We start from the raw sequence: 18002 nt of genomic DNA, 5'->3' as shown, positions 1-18002 counted from the left end.
GTCAGGTGTTACTTAGAGTCCATTTTCTTCTGGTTGTTTTGCTTCCTGGAGTCTTGACATATACAGCATGTCAATTCTTTTTAGATATTAACTAGAAGCAGAATCTTCCAGACTACCACATAATCACCATATTTGGAACAGAAGAGCTGCAGCGCAGCTTTTGATTGATCAATTGTTATTCTATAAGGCATTAAGACAAACTGAGCTCCGAATTCCCAGAATTCTCCTTATTAAATCACAGATGTCCTTTCTGCCATAAATGGTCAAAACATGGCAGTGAACCCTGATATTTAAGTGTCTGAAACCAGGAAATGAAACAAATCAATTAATAAAAATAATAAGAAGAATAACACATTTTATTTGTAAGTGCACTTTCCATCTCAGAGAAATCTCAAAGTGCTAATCAATTGTGGGAACGGCAGCTGATTCACTTTCTCTCAGGTCTCTCTTGATACTGAATAGTTTTGTGTGTAAGTTATGAATCTGTTTTAGTGTCTTTCCTGCAAAAATCCTCCTCATGATTCCATCATTCATTGCTAATTTCTGTGTGAAAATAAACAAATATGAAAGAAAATTAATTCAGTATTTTTGGAAATGACTGGATATTCGCGCTCACAGGTGTGGCCTCCCCTCCTGCACCTGTCCACTCTTTTAATTCATATTCCTTACGACACATTGAGCAGGAGAGCACACACACACAGTCAAGCAGATAGTATATGTGTGACAGTGTGACAGGAACTCAAGAGTGTGTGACGGCAGAGGGAGACGGAGACACACACACACACACACACACACACACTCTCCGCCTCTCGGTAGCAGGGAGAGCAGCAGCGCAGCGAGGACGGAGGCAGGGAGGAGCGGAGGCAGAGGACGAGGAAGAGGGACGACGGAGACATCCGGGGGGATGGACGGTGCTTCCCCGCGCTGATTGAGCCTCGCTAAGACGACATGGGCTGCATTGGGTCACGGACGATCGGTAAGAACACGCGCGCTCGAGCTGCTTCACGGTCCAATTTGCCATGTGGATGCCTAGAGAGAGAGAGAGAGAGAGAGAGAGAGAGAGAGAGAGAGAGAGAGAGAGAGAGAGAGAGAGAGAGAAGGGTGGAGATGTGAAGAACGAGGGCAGAAGAAGAGAAGAACTGATGAAGCTGTAAGAGTTCTATAATCATCCTGCAGGCAGGTGCAGGGACACCGTCTGCTGTAGGGTGTGTGACAGTTTACTACAGTAGCCCAGTGTATGTGTGTGTGTGTGTGTGTGTGGACAGAAAGGCAGCAGCAGGATGTAAGCAGAATAAGATCCAGTTTGACGTTTTCACCTCCACATGGATGAAACCAACCCCCCCCCCCCCCCACACACACACACACACACCATCGCCGCTGCCGCCGCCTTGACATAAAACTAAGGTCATTGCATGCTGGGTGTCTCACCCCCACTTCCTGTCTCCTCCCTCCTTCGTCCCTCCTTCCTCACCTCTCTTGTCTTGCTGTGCGTCATACAGCAACGTAATAAACGGAAGACGCAGGCAGTGCACCCCAGGATACACACACACACAGACACACAGACACACATACACACACACACACACACTCATGGGCAGGAAGCATGACTCCAGCAGGATGAGTCAGAACTGGCTGGTTAACTCAGGTGTGAATGCAGCACATGTAGGTCAAACACACACACGCACTCAGACACACACGCACACAGAGACACACGCACACACACTTTGTGATATTACACTTGTTTTTGTAATGAAACCAAATCCGTGACACTAAATTTGGGCGTGTGAGTGTTTAAACTAGAAGCCATCACGCGTCAGGCTTGAGGTGATAAAAGAGAACATCTAGAATCCACAAACCCACTGCTTGTAAAGGTCATGTTTGCGTTGATGCTGGAACCTGTGAGTCACTGCAGCTGATCTGATCCACTGTTACATTTGTTGGCTTGTTGTCTTGTGGAAACACAGAAAGCAGAAATTTACTCTTTGAACAGTTTGTCATCATGATGTCATAACGCCAACTCTGCTTCAGTTTAAATCCCAGCAGCAGTGGCCAGCAGGAGGCTGTGATGGTCGTAGCAGGTTTGACACAACACGACGGCAGGAGTTTTAAAGTGGTCTTCAAGTTTTCTGATATGATTTGGGAAGCAGCAGATGTGAAGACGAGGCTGAGGGAAACATCAGCTTTACTGGCCAGATGGCCATTGACAGGTTGGCCACTAGCTTTGGAGTGAATGATGCCAAGGTGGAGAGGGGTGTTATGGGTAATCTTATATGGAAAAGCATGACATGTTCCTCCATGACTGTGCATGGCTGCTCTCACAATCACGATGAACACAACAACCCCTCAGAGTCTCAGCAGCTCCTTCGGGACAACAAACCAAGGGGACTAAAATAGTTAGGAGGTAGGAGGAGTTTGACCTTTGATTGTCCTTGAGATGGGGGGACGAGGAGGGGTGGCGATTGTTGGTGAAGATGAGCAAGAAACCCCGCATCCTTTATGTTGGGTGTCAGAAGTTGATCAAAACAGATTCTGTTAGCTGCGTACGTGACACTTTTATTGAGATCCAGATTCCTGATAAATGTGTGCAGCAGAACTCTGAGGAGACACAGACGCTCCTTGGTTCCCTCAGCAGCTGTCTGACGGGTCACTGATGAGCAGAAATGAACCTTTCCATTGTGTCGGAACGACAGAAGCATCACATGTTTATCAATGCAGTAAAAGCACATCACATCGCTGGAAGGAGGAAGGCTGGAATGCGTCCTTGATGAGGGACGCAGAGCTACTCCTGGTCTAATGAGGCGAGGCACAGAAACCCGGTCAGGGTCTCACTGGAGGCAAATGTTTCAGCCAGAATAGGCAACATGCCCTCCTGGTAGCCACTGCTCATCCACATCTCTGCACTTCTGTGTGAGACACGCCCCGTCGGACCACAACCAGAACCAATGGTGGGAGCCAGAGTAAGGGCGGGTCTGCTGCGCCCGCTCATGACGTAAAGAACCACATAGCCATTTCTCCGACGGGTAAGAGGACCGTGACCCTCCGGGAGGGAAGCAGAAACTCGGCCTGTTAAACATTTCTCCCTCATGTTCCTTTTGAGCAACTTTTATCAGTGTGTTGAGTGAGAATGAGAACGTCTTCTGCTAAAAATAGATCTAGGGTAAAAGAAGAAGGGGGGGGGGTCAATGAGAGTCAGCGCAAATGGGGGGTTACAGTACATGTGGGTCAACACTGCTCTCTCTCCCTGATCCCTCATTTGTCTTTTTGTGAGAGAATCTGGCCAGACGAGAGGAAGATTGTTGGTCAGAAGTGTCGGGTTGTGTGAGAGTTGGATGACAGCTGGGATTCTGCTGCATCATGCTGGTCTCGTCCTGCCGGCTCATATCCGGTTCCTGGCACAACATCAGCACCTGCTGCTGCACTCAGTCGTGGTTACAGTGCATGATGTTCGGGGGTTCCACCGCAACAGCAGGACAAACGTGTCTCCATCTGTCTTCAGGGCGACTATTTACACACCTGCGAGTCAAAGTGTCAGCGATCACAGAGACCAGGATTGAGGACTCTGAGGTCGGTTCACAATGGGGACTCGAAAAACCCTTGCAGGCATGTAATGCTCCACCCCCTGATCGCCCCCCTCACTATCCAACAGCGTGCTGATGCACTCGAGAGATGAGCTTGTGACCAAAGTAGTTTTACTGGCTGTGATCAAGTGACTCCTCTGTTCTTGCTCTGCTGTGCCATTTGGAGGTTGAGCCGAGGGCCGTTTGTCAGGTTAACGAAGTCAGAGACGACCAACATGGAGCTGCAGACACATGTTCGCGAAGTGGTGGAGGATTTTCTGTGTAGTAGTTCAGGTGTCTTGTTGTGGACAAATGTCCCCATTAGACGTCCCCTCTGAGGGGACACATGAACATCCTGGTGCCCTGAAGCTCTTATTTAGAAGGTTTCCTGCTTCAGTATCTGATATTAGCTTTTCAGCACTAATGCTACATGCTACGAATGCTTACATGGTGTATCAGACAATAATGTGTGAGTAGGTTATAATGATCAGCTTTCAGATGTAAACATTTGCATGTCATGTAAACAACACATGTCATGTGATCCATCCATCCTTGTTTTGGCTTTATCAGCTGACAGGAAACAGCTCTAAACAGCACACACCGTCTGTCTCTCTCTGGGTGGGTTTGTCTCTCTCTCTGGGTGGGTTTGTCTCCCTGGGTTGGTCTGTCTCTCTCGGGGTCAGTCCTAATGTATGAAGACAAGATGGCTGCAGCTACCCAGCAAAGCCTGGATTTTAGTCCTAAGGAGGGATTCAAGGTGAGCTCATAGATGCTGTCTGTCTATCTCTATGTAGCAGGGAGAGCTGCCCGTCTACGTTCATTGTACTTGTGTCATGATATGTAGAAAGTATATGTAGAAAATGGGGTCTCATTGCTGACGTCATCTCTACACGTGAATCAAGCGAACTTTCATCTGCTGCTGCGTTGCTACATTTGAATGATGGAACCAGGCACAGAGTAATTAAGGGAGGTTCAAGAGTAGATCCCTGGGGAATACCACGCCATTTTAATGGGCTCAGACACACAGTTCCCCATAACGACAAAGAAGTCTCTGTTCTGTTAGAGAGATGGCATCAAATGCAGCGCTGAAGTCCAACAGGAGTAAAGCTGTCACTTTTCCACAGTCCATGGTTGAACGGCCATCAAACCTTCCGTATGGCTGTTTCAGTGCTACGAAGGCATCTGTAGTATAACTAAAAGTGGTTAAGAATGTTGTTGGAAGTAAAGAAGAAAGGAAGAAAGTAGTAAGGAAATAGTTACTTGCAAGAAAACCACCAACTTAAGGAAGGCAGATTTGATATGGGCCTGTAGCTTCTCATTTTTGGGGCATTTAAGTTGGCCTTCGAATCAGAAGAGGCCTCATAAGTTTTGAGAACCCTTAGCTTTGTTTACCTCCACATCCAACATTCTGTTTTTGGTGCTTTTCTATTTACAGAGATGACTTTGATAGTGGGAGGTGCCATCACATCCAGGATTTTTGTAACCTTAGAAACACAATCATCCCCAGGTCGGGAGGAGGCCTGAGTGATGAACCAGACGGCAGTAACTGGGTAACAGTCCAGTCAGAGCCCAGCGTCGGTGACCTGACTGCTGCTCAAGCAGGTGTACAATCTCCCTCTTTCTCTTAATCTACTGTCAATGTGGTTTCCCAACAGAAACCTACACACACACACACACACACACACACACACACACACACACACACACATACACACACAACACACACACACACACACACACACACACACACACACACACACACACACAGATACAGGGATGGATGAAGGTATTACCCCGACAGTGAGCAGAACTCCCTCAGTGTTCAGTGTTGGTGCAGAGGTGAGTCAGACGTCACTTTGGATCACTGTCACTGCCCACACACACACACACACACACACACACACACACACACACACACACACACACACACACCTGGAGTGATAGCAGCAGACAGGCGAGGGTCAGTCAGAGAGAACTGTCAGGGCCGATTGATGCAGCGTCACACAGTACCAACCTTCCTCAGACCCACTCTTTGTGTGTGTGTGTGTGCGTGTGTGTTTTTGTGCAGTCCTTGAATAAAACATTCTGTTTTCTGCAAGGCTGGTCACCTTTAAGTTTCTGGTTCTGTTACCAAGGTTACGGTCCTGCTACCTGCAGCTTTATCAGTTTTTCCAGAAGTTTTATGCGATGATGCAGAAGTTCAAATAGACAGCAGCAGGTTCTCGCTCTTCTTCCCTGAAATACAACTGAACTAATAGCACAACAAGATATGGAGAGGGAGGGAGACAGAGAGGGAGAGGGAGACAGAGAGGGAGAGGGAGGACGAGATGGAGAGAGAGGGAGGGGGAGGGGGCGATGGAGAGAAGGAGGGTGGAGATGGAGAGAGAGGGAGAGGGAGGGAGTGAGTTGATTAATGAGCTCCAGGTGTCTCGATACCAGGAAGTGACAGAAGGAAACGATCAGTGCGTTGCTTGAAGAGTCAAAGAGCAACTCAGTGACTCAGTCAGGTTGAGGGGTGGTCGTGGACATGGGATTTGACGACGGTGGCTCGTTCTAGACCAACAGGTGAGTTAGCTTCGCCAGTGCTGGAGCTGGTGCCGGTCCAACGGGCTGCTATGTGGACGGATGGCAGCACCGTCCCGTGTGTGTCTGCGGAAGCGTTTTGTAGATGGATGCCACCGAAAACGGCACAGTAGATGGACCCCTCGTTTCTGCTGCTCTTCTGTTAGTGTGTGAGTTCACTGCAGAGACTCGGCTGCACAAACACTTGTGACCTTTTCCCGAAAGGTCAGCAGCCTCATACGTTCTCTAGCAACCTCGCAGGCTTCAAGCTGCATATTTCACTGGCTAACAAGCAAACAAAACATGGCCAGCTCACATCTAATTCATAATCACACTCACAATCCCATTAATTACCAAGTGAAATGACACAGATTTGCATCTAGTGTAGCACTGTTTTACCAATTAACCTGAACGGACATGCAGAGAGCAAACGAGGAGCACCAAGTAGTGGAATAATCCTGTCCTGCAGCACAGATAAGACACTTCCTGTTTGGCTTAATTAAATAAAATCTGTGACAATCACTTCAACATCCATTTCCAGGAAAAGAGGAAGTCATATGATTTTCATCGGTAAATGTTAAAAGATGAGCTTCAGGTTAATTAATGGCCTTCAACATTAAATTCATCCTCAAACTTCTAAATCCTGTTGGACCCTGATGTCCACAACTGGAGGTGAACCATGGACCATTGGCATGGGGGGGCGGGGGGCACCAGGAATAAGGCTAAAACTGCAAACACATGATGATTCCCTGCCTCCACAGCTCCACCTGCTGGCTGCTGTTACATGCTCTGACAGTGACTCTGGTGCTAAGGGGCCCACATGAACCCCCCCTCATGATCCCTCACGATGCTTCAGGATGAGCAGTTTGTTTGGTGTGGAGGGGACGTCAAATAGCAACAGAGTGGGAGTGCTGGAATTCCAACTTGTACATCCTGTTTTACATCTCCTAGTTGGAAGTGTGAGGACGAACAGTTCAGTTGGTCCAGGTTTTACTTGAATTTAAAAGTTTCTGTTGGCGTTTATCTGTGTTTTAGCAGGGTTACACAAAAAAACTACAGGTCTCAAACCCGATAGAGAGGTAGCGTGAGGAAGAAGCGTTCCATGTTGTAGGCCTGGGATGAGTGCTGGCGTGAGCTCCCTCCTCTGGGATATGAAATGTACCTTCGCACGAACTACACATCAGACACTACATACTCTGTGTCTGTTGAGGTGTGATGTTGATGCTATGCCTATAATATCAATAATAATTACAATTATTATTGATATTATATTAACTGGCTTTTAACTGGGACCTGGAGTGCCCTATTTTGTTTCACCTTGTGACATAATGTGTGGTATGACAGTAAATAACCCTTGATATCCATCCATCCACCCACCCAGAAAGACCCCGTGCTGCAGCCGGGGCTCCACCCACAACCTTCTTGCTGGGGGGCCACCGTGAGGACCACTGCTCCACCGGGCCTCCCTGGATGTGAAAAAAAAACGAAACAAAAAAACTGAAATATCTGCACAGCCGCTTACATCCCCTTGTTCTTCTAATGACTGGGATTTTTCTGAAATCTTGAATAACAATCAGTCTGGAGCTCAAAATTTAATTTCACTATATATCATTAATATATGGTAATACATGGTTTAAATTATTTTCTTAAATGTCATGCTTGATTTAGATTCTTGAGTTTCTTTCCTCAGATTGTTCCATAACCTGATTCCTTTCACAGAAACAACATCCCATTATTTTAGTTTTCCTTTGGAAATTTTTGTTCCTTTGAAATGATGATAATATAATTGTTTGAGGAACGTGGACAGGCTGCACGGTGGAGCAGTGGTCAGCACTGTGGCCTCACAGCAAGAAGGTTCCGGGTTTGAGTCCCAGCTCGGGCGCAGGATCTCTCTGTGTGAGTGTCCATGTTCTCCTTGTTCCTGCTGGGTTCTCTCTGGTACTCCAGCTTCCTCCACAGTCCAAAGACATCAATTGGGGCCGAGGATGATTGATTCTCTAAATTGACCCTGAGTGTGAATGGTTGTTCGTCTCTGTGTGTTGGCCCTGCGATGGACTGGCGACCTGTCCAGGGTGAACCCCTCCTCTCGCCCGTAGATGCTGGGATAGGCTCCACCCCCCGTGACCCTTACTAGTAAGGACTAAGCGGAAGATGATGATGGATGGATGGAACGTGGACATCAGGCGTCTCTTGACTGAGGTGGAACACTGGTCCATCTTTGAGACATTGTAACTAGATCTTGAAGTACATTTGATCAAAGGAATTTCAATGTTCTCTCAACACACTTATGATATTTCTGTTTGTTTTCTTTGGAACCTGACAGGTTGGCCAGAACCCTCTGACAGGTTGCAAAGTATGGACACCCTCATCACTTTCAGTTGTGTGTGTTGACGCCAACCAGCCACATGAGCACAGGGAATGTCTCTCAGTGTTGATGTGGAGAACGTGTCAAAGGTTGCATCAAGAAATGCCACTGTGGGTGGTGGCAATAGGAAGTGGAGAGCTCTCGAAGACCTCCATCGAGGCACCTGTGTTCTATCATCCCACCTCAGACAAACATGGCTAAGGAGGAAAGGTTGGCTCCTCCCACTACTTTTCCTTCTTCAGTATGTTACAAACACGCAGGATGACCTGCAGCTCTGATAGGTTGGCTTCTGTAGTGCTTCTGGTTCTCAGTTGTTGGACCTGATTCAGCTCTCAGTGTTAATGAAAGTCATGCAGCTTTAGTCATGACTGGCTTCTCAGTGAGCAAATCAGAGACACACCCGGGAGACCCCCCCCCCCCCCCCCCACCGTCTCACACACACACACACACACACACACACACACACACACACACACACACACACACACACACACACACACACACACACCGGAGACCTCTGAAGGTGATGGAGGTCCCTGCCAGAGCTGGGGGGCTGAAAGAAGATGGAGTGGGAGCACAGCAGGGGCTGTAGGGAAACAAGATAAAAGACGAAAAACTGGAGTGATAGAAAAAAAGGAGAGGAGGAGCGCTGATATCGACAAAGAATCTTCAGGAAAACCTGGAAATGATCCAACTCATCATTTATTTTAATGAGGTTTTATAGATTTTGTCATCAAAGATTTTATATAAAACTTTCTTTTACACCAAAGTATCAAAAAATGACAACCAGTCAACAAGTCATCTGACCAAAGCACCTCTCGTATGTCGTGTCCTATAGGATGGATCTTATATAACATAGTATTTATGATACATGATATCAAGGAAGGGCAGCCCGGTGGAGCAGTGGTCCTCACTGTGGCCCCCAGCAAGAAGGTTGTGGGTGGAGCCCCGGCTGCAGCACGGGTCTTTCTGGGTGAGTCTCCATGTTCTCCCTGTTCCTGCTGGGTTCTCTCTGGTACTCCAGCTTCCTCCACAGTCCAAAGACATCAAGAGGGACCAGGTTAATCCAGACTCTAAATTGACCGTAGGCGTGGCTGGGAGAGCCAATGGTTGTCTGTCTCTATGTGTTGGCCCTGCCATGGACTGGTGACCTGTCCAGGGGGAAGGCTGCTGGGATAGGCTCCACCCCCACCGCCCTCAACAGGAGAAGAGGGGGAACATGGATGGATGGAGGGATGGATGGATGGATGGATGGATGAATGATGGATGGATTGTGGATGGATGGATGATGGATGATGGATGGGTGGACAGATGGATGATGGATGGATAGGTGGATGATGGATGGATGGATGGAGGGATGGATGATGGATGGAGGGATGGATGATGGATGAATGATGGATGGATGATGGATGGATGGATGGACGGATGGATGATGGATGGATGGATGGATGGATTGATGTTTTCACATAATACCATTTTCAAACTGATGTCTTGGTATAAAGGGGCAGAGAAAATAACATTTATGTTTCTATTACATTTTTTTTGTCAATGAAATAAATTATTTAAATGGCAATAATAATAAAGTACAACCCCCCCACCTGGAAGCGTGTTGATATGATATTGACTTGGAAGGAAAGCTGCTGTCTCCGTTGTGAAGTATATCTCCGAGTGTGATGGGGAAGGTATTTTTAGCACTGTCGATTGGCAGTGATTCCCTCAGCGAGGGCAGGGCCTGGTGAGGAGCAGCCGACTGACACAGACGGCACTGATGTCATCATACACCAGGAAAGATAGGTTCTTGTTGCAAAGTAGACGTATAAAAGAGACCAAGCTTCTTCATTGATTTCAGCTAGTCAATCAACTTGATTTAAGATCCATCAGAGAGATGACGAGGAGACACAGCTCCATGATGAGAGCGAACAATCCTGCTGTGCTATATGTGGGCTCCTGCTAGCTGGAGTTGGTAGCAATGGCAAGAGGAGGCTTCACTTCCTGACAAGATTTTAGAACTCATAGTGTCTGTTAATCAGGGGGCTCTCTGCATGCTCAATTTAGCCTCCTCCAACATCCCCGGGCTCGCCAACTCAGCCAGGTTGTGCCACCCTAAGGCGTGGTGTGGATAACTGATCTAATTTTAACATCATTTGCATCTATGTGCAAGTTGAAAATATTCAACTTGAGTGACAAATTCGCATGACATTGAGTCGAGAGAGCCTATTAGCGTGGTGATGTCACTGACGTCAACAGTCCTGGCGCCTGTAGTTGGTGTCCATCCGTGATATCCTCGCCAACAGGTCATGGAGCTGGGCCCTTGTAAGCCTGAAGTACCGCTGGAATCGGCCGTCGTCCCGGCGCAGTTCCTGGAGAAGGTGGTGAAATTCACCCAGCTGTGGGCTCCTCCAGATTGTGTCATGGATCCTGATACAGGGGCGTTTGGTTTTCCGCCGTATCTGGGACTTCCACAACAGATACAAGCCAGCAACCGCTGTTACCTCAGCCATGGTTGATGATGGAAAGAAACGGTGGAAATGAATTCTCCTCACAGGGGAAAGAAGTTCCCTCAAAGAATGCAAATAAAAACATGATCCAGTGGTCAAATTCGGTCAAATTTGGTGTGAACACGCCTCAAGAGATCACGTGATGATCAGAAGACCATGTGATGACAGAGAGCTCATGTGATAATCACAAGATCACGTGATGATTTAGAGATCATGCGATGATTACAAGATCACGTGATAACTGAGATCATATGGTAATCACAAGATCATGTGATGACTTAGAGATCATGTGATAATCACAAGATCACGTGATTTAGAGATCATGCGATGATTACAAGATCACGTGATAACTGAGATCATATGGTAATCACAAGATCATGTGATGACTTAGAGATCACGCGATGATCACAAGATCATGTGATAACTGAGATCATGTGGTAATCACAAGAACACGTGATTCCTGAGGGATCACATGATAATCACAGGCTGACTGCTGAGGCTCAGCATAGATCACTCCTCTCTGGTTAGCGTGGTGTGTGTGTGTTGTCAAGACTGCATCCACCAAGTTCTTCTCTCAACCTCGCTCTGCTGCACAGACGACACCTGAAGTTGCTATGATTGATCAATAGTACTACTACTACATAATAATAATAATAATAATAATAATAATAAGATGATAATGATGATGATGATGATCCTAAATCTCTCTCTCTATCTCTTGCCTCTCTAGCAGCCGATGCGGTGCCAGTACGGAAGGATGGTGATCAGGTAATCAGTTTTTTTTATATCTATCTCTCCTCTTGAGGTTATTGCACCCCTCAGTGGGTCTACGACAGAACCCGTCCAGTCTGAGTGTACAGTTAAACCAGGATCGGTGGCAGCGGGTGAGTTTCCTGTCAACTCAAAGGTTTTTGAGATGACAGGATCTTCCAAATACAGGACGGTATTGCCCTGTCAGATGATGTCAGTCTCTAAATCCTGGTCCTGTCCCTCTTTACGCTGTGTGTGTGTGCGTGCGTTTGTGCATGTGTGTGTGATATACAAAATGGTGTTGGTTGTGAAGAGTTTGTCCTGACAGGTTTCTGTGTGTGTGTCTCCAAATCCATCCATCTGTCCCTGCTGCCTCCACCTCCCTCCTAGTAGAGCAGGAGTAGAACCTCCCTCCTGGTAGAGCAGGTCTAGAACCTCCCTCCTAGTAGAGCAGGAGTAGAACCTCCCTCCTAGTAGAGCATATGTGAAACCTCCGTCCTAGTAGAGCAGGTGTAGAACCTCCCTCCTAGTAGAGCAGGTGTAGAACCTCCCTCATAGTAGAGCAGGTGGAGAACCTCCCTCCTAGTAGAACAGGTGTAGAACCTCCCTCCTAGTAGAGCAGGAGTAGAACCTCCCTCATAGTAGAGCAGGTGGAGAACCTCCCTCCTAGTAGAGCAGGACTAGAACCTCCCTCCTAGAAGACCATAAGTGGAACCTCCCTCCTAGTAGAGCAGGTGTAGAACCTCCCTCCTAGTAGAGCAAGAGTAGAACCTCCCTCCTAGTAGAGCAGGTGGAGAACCTCCCTCCGAGTAGAGCAGAACAGGTATAGAACCTCCCTCCTAGTAGAGCAGGTCTAAAACCTCCCTCCTAGTAGAGCAGGTGTAGAACCTTCCTCCTGGTAGAGCAGGTGGAGAACCTCCCTCCTAGTAGAGCACAAGTGGAACCTCACTCCTGGTAGAGCAGGTGATGAACCTCATACCTAGTAGAGCAGGTGGAGAACCTCCCTCCTAGTAGAGCAGGTGTAGAACCTCTCTCCTGGTAGAGCAGGTGTAGAACCTCCCTCCTAGTAGAACAGGTGGAAAACCTCCCTACTAGTAGGGCATAAGTAGAACCTCCCTCCTAGTAGAGCAGGTGTCGAACCTCCCCCCTAGTAGAGCAGGAGTAGAACTTCCCTCCTAGTAGAGCAGGTGTAGAACCTCCCTCCTAGTATAGTAGGAGGAGAACCTACCTCCTAGTAGAGCAGGTGTCGAACCTCCCTCCTAGAAGAGCAGGCGGAGAACCTCCCTCCTAGTCAAGCAGGTGTAGAACCTCCCTCCTGGTAGAGCAGGTCTAGAACCTCCCTCTTAGTAGAGCAGGAGTAGAACCTCACTCCAGGTAGAGCAGGTGTCCTCCTAGTAGAGCAGGAGTAGAACCTCCCTCTTAGAAGAGCAGGTGCTTAACCTGATACCTAGTCGAGCAGGTGGAAAACCTCCCTCTGAGAAGAGCAGGTGTAGAACCTCCCTCCGAGAAGAGGAGGTGTAGCACCTCCCTCCTGGTATAGCAGGTGTAGAACCTCCTTCCGAGTAGAACAGGTGGAGAACCTCCCTCCTAGTAGAGCATAAGTAGAACCTCCCTCCTAATAGAGCAGGTGTAAAATCTCCCTCATAGTAGAGCAGGAGTAGAACCTCCCTACTGGTAGAGCAGGTGTAGAACCTCCCTCCTAGTAGAGCAGGTGGAGAACCTCACTCCTAGTAGAGCAGGTAAAGAACCTCCCTCCCAGTAGAGCAGGGGGAGAACCTCTCTCATAGTAGGGCATGTGAAGAACCTCCCTCCTAGTAGAGCAGGAGTAGAACCTCCCTCCTAGTAGAGCAGGTGTAGAACCTCCCTCCTAGTAGAACAGGTGGAGAATCTCCCTCTTAGTAGAGCATAAGTGGAACATCCCTCCTTGTAGAGCAGGTGTAGAACCTCCCTCCTAGTAGAGCAGGAGTAGAACCACCCTCCTGGTAGAGAAGGTGTAGAACCTCCCTCCTAGTAGAGCAGGTATAGAACCTCCCTCCTAGTAGAGTAGGAGGAGACCCTCCCTCCTAGTAGAGCATGTGTCGAACCTCCCTCCTAATAGACCAGGAGTAGAACCACCCTCCTAGTAGAGCAGGCGGAGAAACTCCCTCCTAGTAGATCAGGTGTCGAACCTCCCTCCTAGTAGAGCAGGAATAGAACCTCCCTCTTAGTAGAGCAGGAGTAGAACCTCCCTCCTGGTATAGCAGGTGTAGAACCCCCCTCCGAGTAGAACAGGTGGAGAACCTCCCTCCAAGTAGAGCATAAGTACAACCTCCCTCCTACTCGAGAAGGTGGAGAACCTCCCTCCTAGTAGAGCATAAGTAGAACTTCCCTCCTAGTAGAGCAGGTGTAGAACCTCCCTCCTAGTAGAGCAGGTCTAAAACCTCCCTCCTAGTAGAGCAGGTGTAGAACCTCCCTCCTAGTGGAGCATGTGGACAACCTCCCTCCTAGTAGAGCAGGTATAGAACCTCCCTCCTAGTAGAGTAGGAGGAGAACTTCCCTCCTAGTAGAGCATGTGTCGAACCTCCCTCCTAGTAGAGCAGGAGTAGAACCTCCCTCCTGGTAGAGCATGTCTAGAACCTCCCTCCTTGTAGAGCAGTATAGAACCTCCCTCCTAGTAGAGTAGGAGGAGAAAGTAACTCCTAGTAGAGCAGGTGTCGAACCTCCCTCCTTGTAGAGCAGGCGGAGAACCTCCCTCCTAGTGGAGCAGGTGTAGAACCTCCCTCCTGGTAGAGCAGGTCTAGAACCTCCCTCTTAGTAGAGCAGGAGTAGAACCTCACTCCAGGTAGAGCAGCTGTCCTCCTAGTAGAGCAGGAGCAGAACCTCCCTCCTAGTAGAACAGGTGGTGAACCCCCCTCCTGGTAGTGCATGTCTAGAACCTCCCTCCTGGTAGAGCAGGTGCAGAACCTCCCTCCTAGTTAAGCATAAGTGGAACCTCCCTCCTAGAAGAGCAGGTGTAGAATCTCCCTCCTAGTAGAGCAGCTTTAGAACCTCCCTCCCAGTGGAGCAGGACTATAACCTCCCTCCTAGTAGAGCAGGTGTAGAACCTCCCTCCTGGTATAGCAGGTGTAGAACCTCCCTCCTAGTAGAACAGGTGCAGAACCTCCCTCCTAGTAGAGCATAAGTACAACCTCCCTCCTACTCGAGTAGGTGTAGAACCTCCCTCCTACTAGAGCAGAAGTAGAACCTCCCTCCTAGTAGAGCAGGTCTACAACCTCCCTCCTAGTAGAGCAGGTGTAGAACTTCCCTTATAGTAGAGCAGGAGTAGAACCTCCCTTTTAGTAGAGAAGGCGGAGAACCTCCCTTCTAGTAGATTAGGTATAGAACCTCCCTCCTTGTAGAGCAGGTGCAGAACCTCCCTCCTAGTGGAGCAGGTCTACAACCTCCCTCCTAGTAGAGCAGGTGGAGAACCTCCCTTCTAGTAGAGCAGGTGTAGAACCTCCCTCCTTGTAGAGCAGTAGTAGAACCTCCGTCCTAGTAGAGCAGGCAGAGAACCTCCCTCCTGGTAGAGCTGGTGTCCTCCTAGTAGAGCAGGTGTAGAACCTCCCTCCTAGTAGAGCAGAAGGAGAACCTCCCTCCTAGTAGAGCAGGAGGAGAACCTCCCTCCTAGAAAAGCAGGCGTAGAACGTCCCTCCTAGTTGAGCAGGTCTACAACCTCCTTCCTAGTAGAGCAGGTGTAGAACCTCCCTCCTGGTAGAGCAGGTCTAGAACCTCCCTCTTAGTAGAGCAGGAGTAGAACCTCACTCCAGGTAGAGCAGGTGTCCTCCTAGTAGAGCAGGAGTAGAACCTCCCTCTTAGAAGAGCAGGTGCTTAAACTGATACCTAGTAGAGCAGGTGGAAAACCTCCCTCTGAGAAGAGCAGGTGTAGAACCTCCCTCCGAGAAGAGGAGGTGTAGCACCTCCCTCCTGGTATAGCAGGTGTAGAACCTCCTTCCGAGTAGAACAGGTGGAGAACCTCCCTCCTAGTAGAGCATAAGTAGAACCTCCCTCCTAATAGAGCAGGTGTAAAATCTCCCTCATAGTAGAGCAGGAGTAGAACCTCCCTACTGGTAGAGCAGGTGTAGAACCTCCGTCCTCGTAGAGCAGGTGGAGAACCTCACTCCTAGTAGAGCAGGTAAAGAAACTCCCTCCCAGTAGAGCAGGGGGAGAACCTCTCTCATAGTAGGGCATGTGAAGAACCTCCCTCCTAGTAGAGCAGGAGTAGAACCTCCCTCCTAGTAGAGCAGGTGTAGAACCTCCCTCCTAGTAGAACAGGTGGAGAATCTCCCTCTTAGTAGAGCATAAGTGGAACATCCCTCCTTGTAGAGCAGGTGTAGAACCTCCCTCCTAGTAGAGATGGTGGAGAACCTCCCTCCTAGTAGAGCATAAGTAGAACTTCCCTCCTAGTAGAGCAGGTGTAGAACCTCCCTCCTAGTAGAGCAGGAGTAGAACCACCCTCCTGGTAGAGCAGGTGTAGAACCTCCCTCCTAGGAGAGCAGGTATAGAACCTCCCTCCTAGTAGAGTAGGAGGAGACCCTCCCTCCTAGTAGAGCATGTGTCGAACCTCCCTCCTAGTAGACCAGGAGTAGAACCACCCTCCTAGTAGAGCAGGCGGAGAAACTCCCTCCTAGTAGATCAGGTGTCGAACCTCCCTCCTAGTAGAGCAGGAATAGAACCTCCCTCTTAGTAGAGCAGGAGTAGAACCTCCCTCCTGGTATAGCAGGTGTAGAACCTCCCTCCTAGTAGAACAGGTGGAGAACCTCCCTCCAAGTAGAGCATAAGTACAACCTCCCTCCTACTCGAGAAGGTGGAGAACCTCCCTCCTAGTAGAGCATAAGTAGAACTTCCCTCCTAGTAGAGCAGGTGTAGAACCTCCCTCCTAGTAGAGCAGGAGTAGAACCACCAACCTGGTAGAGCAGGTGTAGAACCTCCCTCCTAGTGGAGCATGTGGACAACCTCCCTCCTAGTAGAGCAGGTATAGAACCTCCCTCCTAGTAGAGTAGGAGGAGAACTTCCCTCCTAGTAGAGCATGTGTCGAACCTCCCTCCTAGTAGAGCAGGAGTAGAACCTCCCTCCTGGTAGAGCATGTCTAGAACCTCCCTCCTTGTAGAGCAGTATAGAACCTCCCTCCTAGTAGAGTAGGAGGAGAAACTAACTCCTAGTAGAGCAGGTGTCGAACCTCCCTCCTTGTAGAGCAGGCGGAGAACCTCCCTCCTAGTGGAGCAGGTGTAGAACCTCCCTCCTGGTAGAGCAGGTCTAGAACCTCCCTCTTAGTAGAGCAGGAGTAGAACCTCACTCCAGGTAGAGCAGCTGTCCTCCTAGTAGAGCAGGAGCAGAACCTCCCTCCTAGTAGAACAGGTGGTGAACCCCCCTCCTGGTAGTGCATGTCTAGAACCTCCCTCCTGGTAGAGCAGGTGCAGAACCTTCCTCCTAGTTAAGCATAAGTGGAACCTCCCTCCTAGAAGAGCAGGTGTAGAATCTCCCTCCTAGTAGAGCAGGAGTATAACCTCCCTCCTAGTAGAGCAGCTTTAGAACCTCCCTCCCAGTGGAGCAGGACTATAACCTCCCTCCTAGTAGAGCAGGTGTAGAACCTCCCTCCTGGTATAGCAGGTGTAGAACCTCCCTCCTAGTAGAACAGGTGCAGAACCTCCCTCCTAGTAGAGCATAAGTACAACCTCCCTCCTACTCGAGTAGGTGTAGAACCTCCCTCCTACTAGAGCAGAAGTAGAACCTCCCTCCTAGTAGAGCAGGTCTACAACCTCCCTCCTAGTAGAGCAGGTGTAGAACTTCCCTTATAGTAGAGCAGGAGTAGAACCTCCCTTTTAGTAGAGCAGGCGGAGAACCTCCCTTCTAGTAGATTAGGTGTAGAACCTTCCTCCTTGTAGAGCAGGTGCAGAACCTCCCTCCTAGTGGAGCAGGTCTACAACCTCCCTCCTAGTAGAGCAGGTGGAGAACCTCCCTTCTAGTAGAGCAGGTGTAGAACCTCCCTCCTTGTAGAGCAGTAGTAGAACCTCCGTCCTAGTAGAGCAGGCAGAGAACCTCCCTCCTGGTAGAGCTGGTGTCCTCCTAGTAGAGCAGGTGTAGAACCTCCCTCCTAGTAGAGCAGGAGGAGAACCTCCCTCCTAGTAGAGCAGGAGGAGAACCTCCCTCCTAGAAAAGCAGGCGTAGAACGTCCCTCCTAGTTGAGCAGGTCTACAACCTCCTTCCTAGTAGAGCAGGTGGAGAACCTCCCTTATAGTAGAGCAGGTGTAGAAC

At 48.9% G+C, this 18002-nt stretch overlaps 1 protein-coding gene across 5 annotated transcripts in view; it reads left to right on the top strand.

The window, feature by feature from the left end:
- The first annotated feature begins 801 nt into the window (after positions 1-801).
- The window catches only part of LOC147240174 (protein FAM131B-like), a 39830-nt gene continuing 22629 nt past the window's right edge, over positions 802-18002 (top strand). For all 5 annotated transcript variants that reach the window (XR_015111139.1, XR_015111140.1, XM_086192743.1 and 2 more), the window contains exons 1-2: positions 802-976; positions 11713-11750. Coding sequence is in view for 3 of the 5 variants with exons in the window: in XM_086192743.1 (XP_086048869.1) it covers positions 949-976; positions 11713-11750 (66 nt within the window). In the remaining 2 variants the exon portion in view is untranslated. The remainder of the gene's footprint in view (positions 977-11712; positions 11751-18002) is intronic.

This window comes from Aulostomus chinensis, chromosome 22 (genome assembly GCF_037954235.1).
Source record: "Aulostomus chinensis isolate RoL2024-O1b breed Wild chromosome 22, RoL_Achi_v1.0, whole genome shotgun sequence".
Lineage (NCBI taxonomy): Eukaryota > Metazoa > Chordata > Actinopteri > Syngnathiformes > Aulostomidae > Aulostomus > Aulostomus chinensis.
The sequence above is the reverse complement of the archived record's forward strand: the minus strand, read 5'-3'. Positions and strand labels throughout refer to the sequence as shown.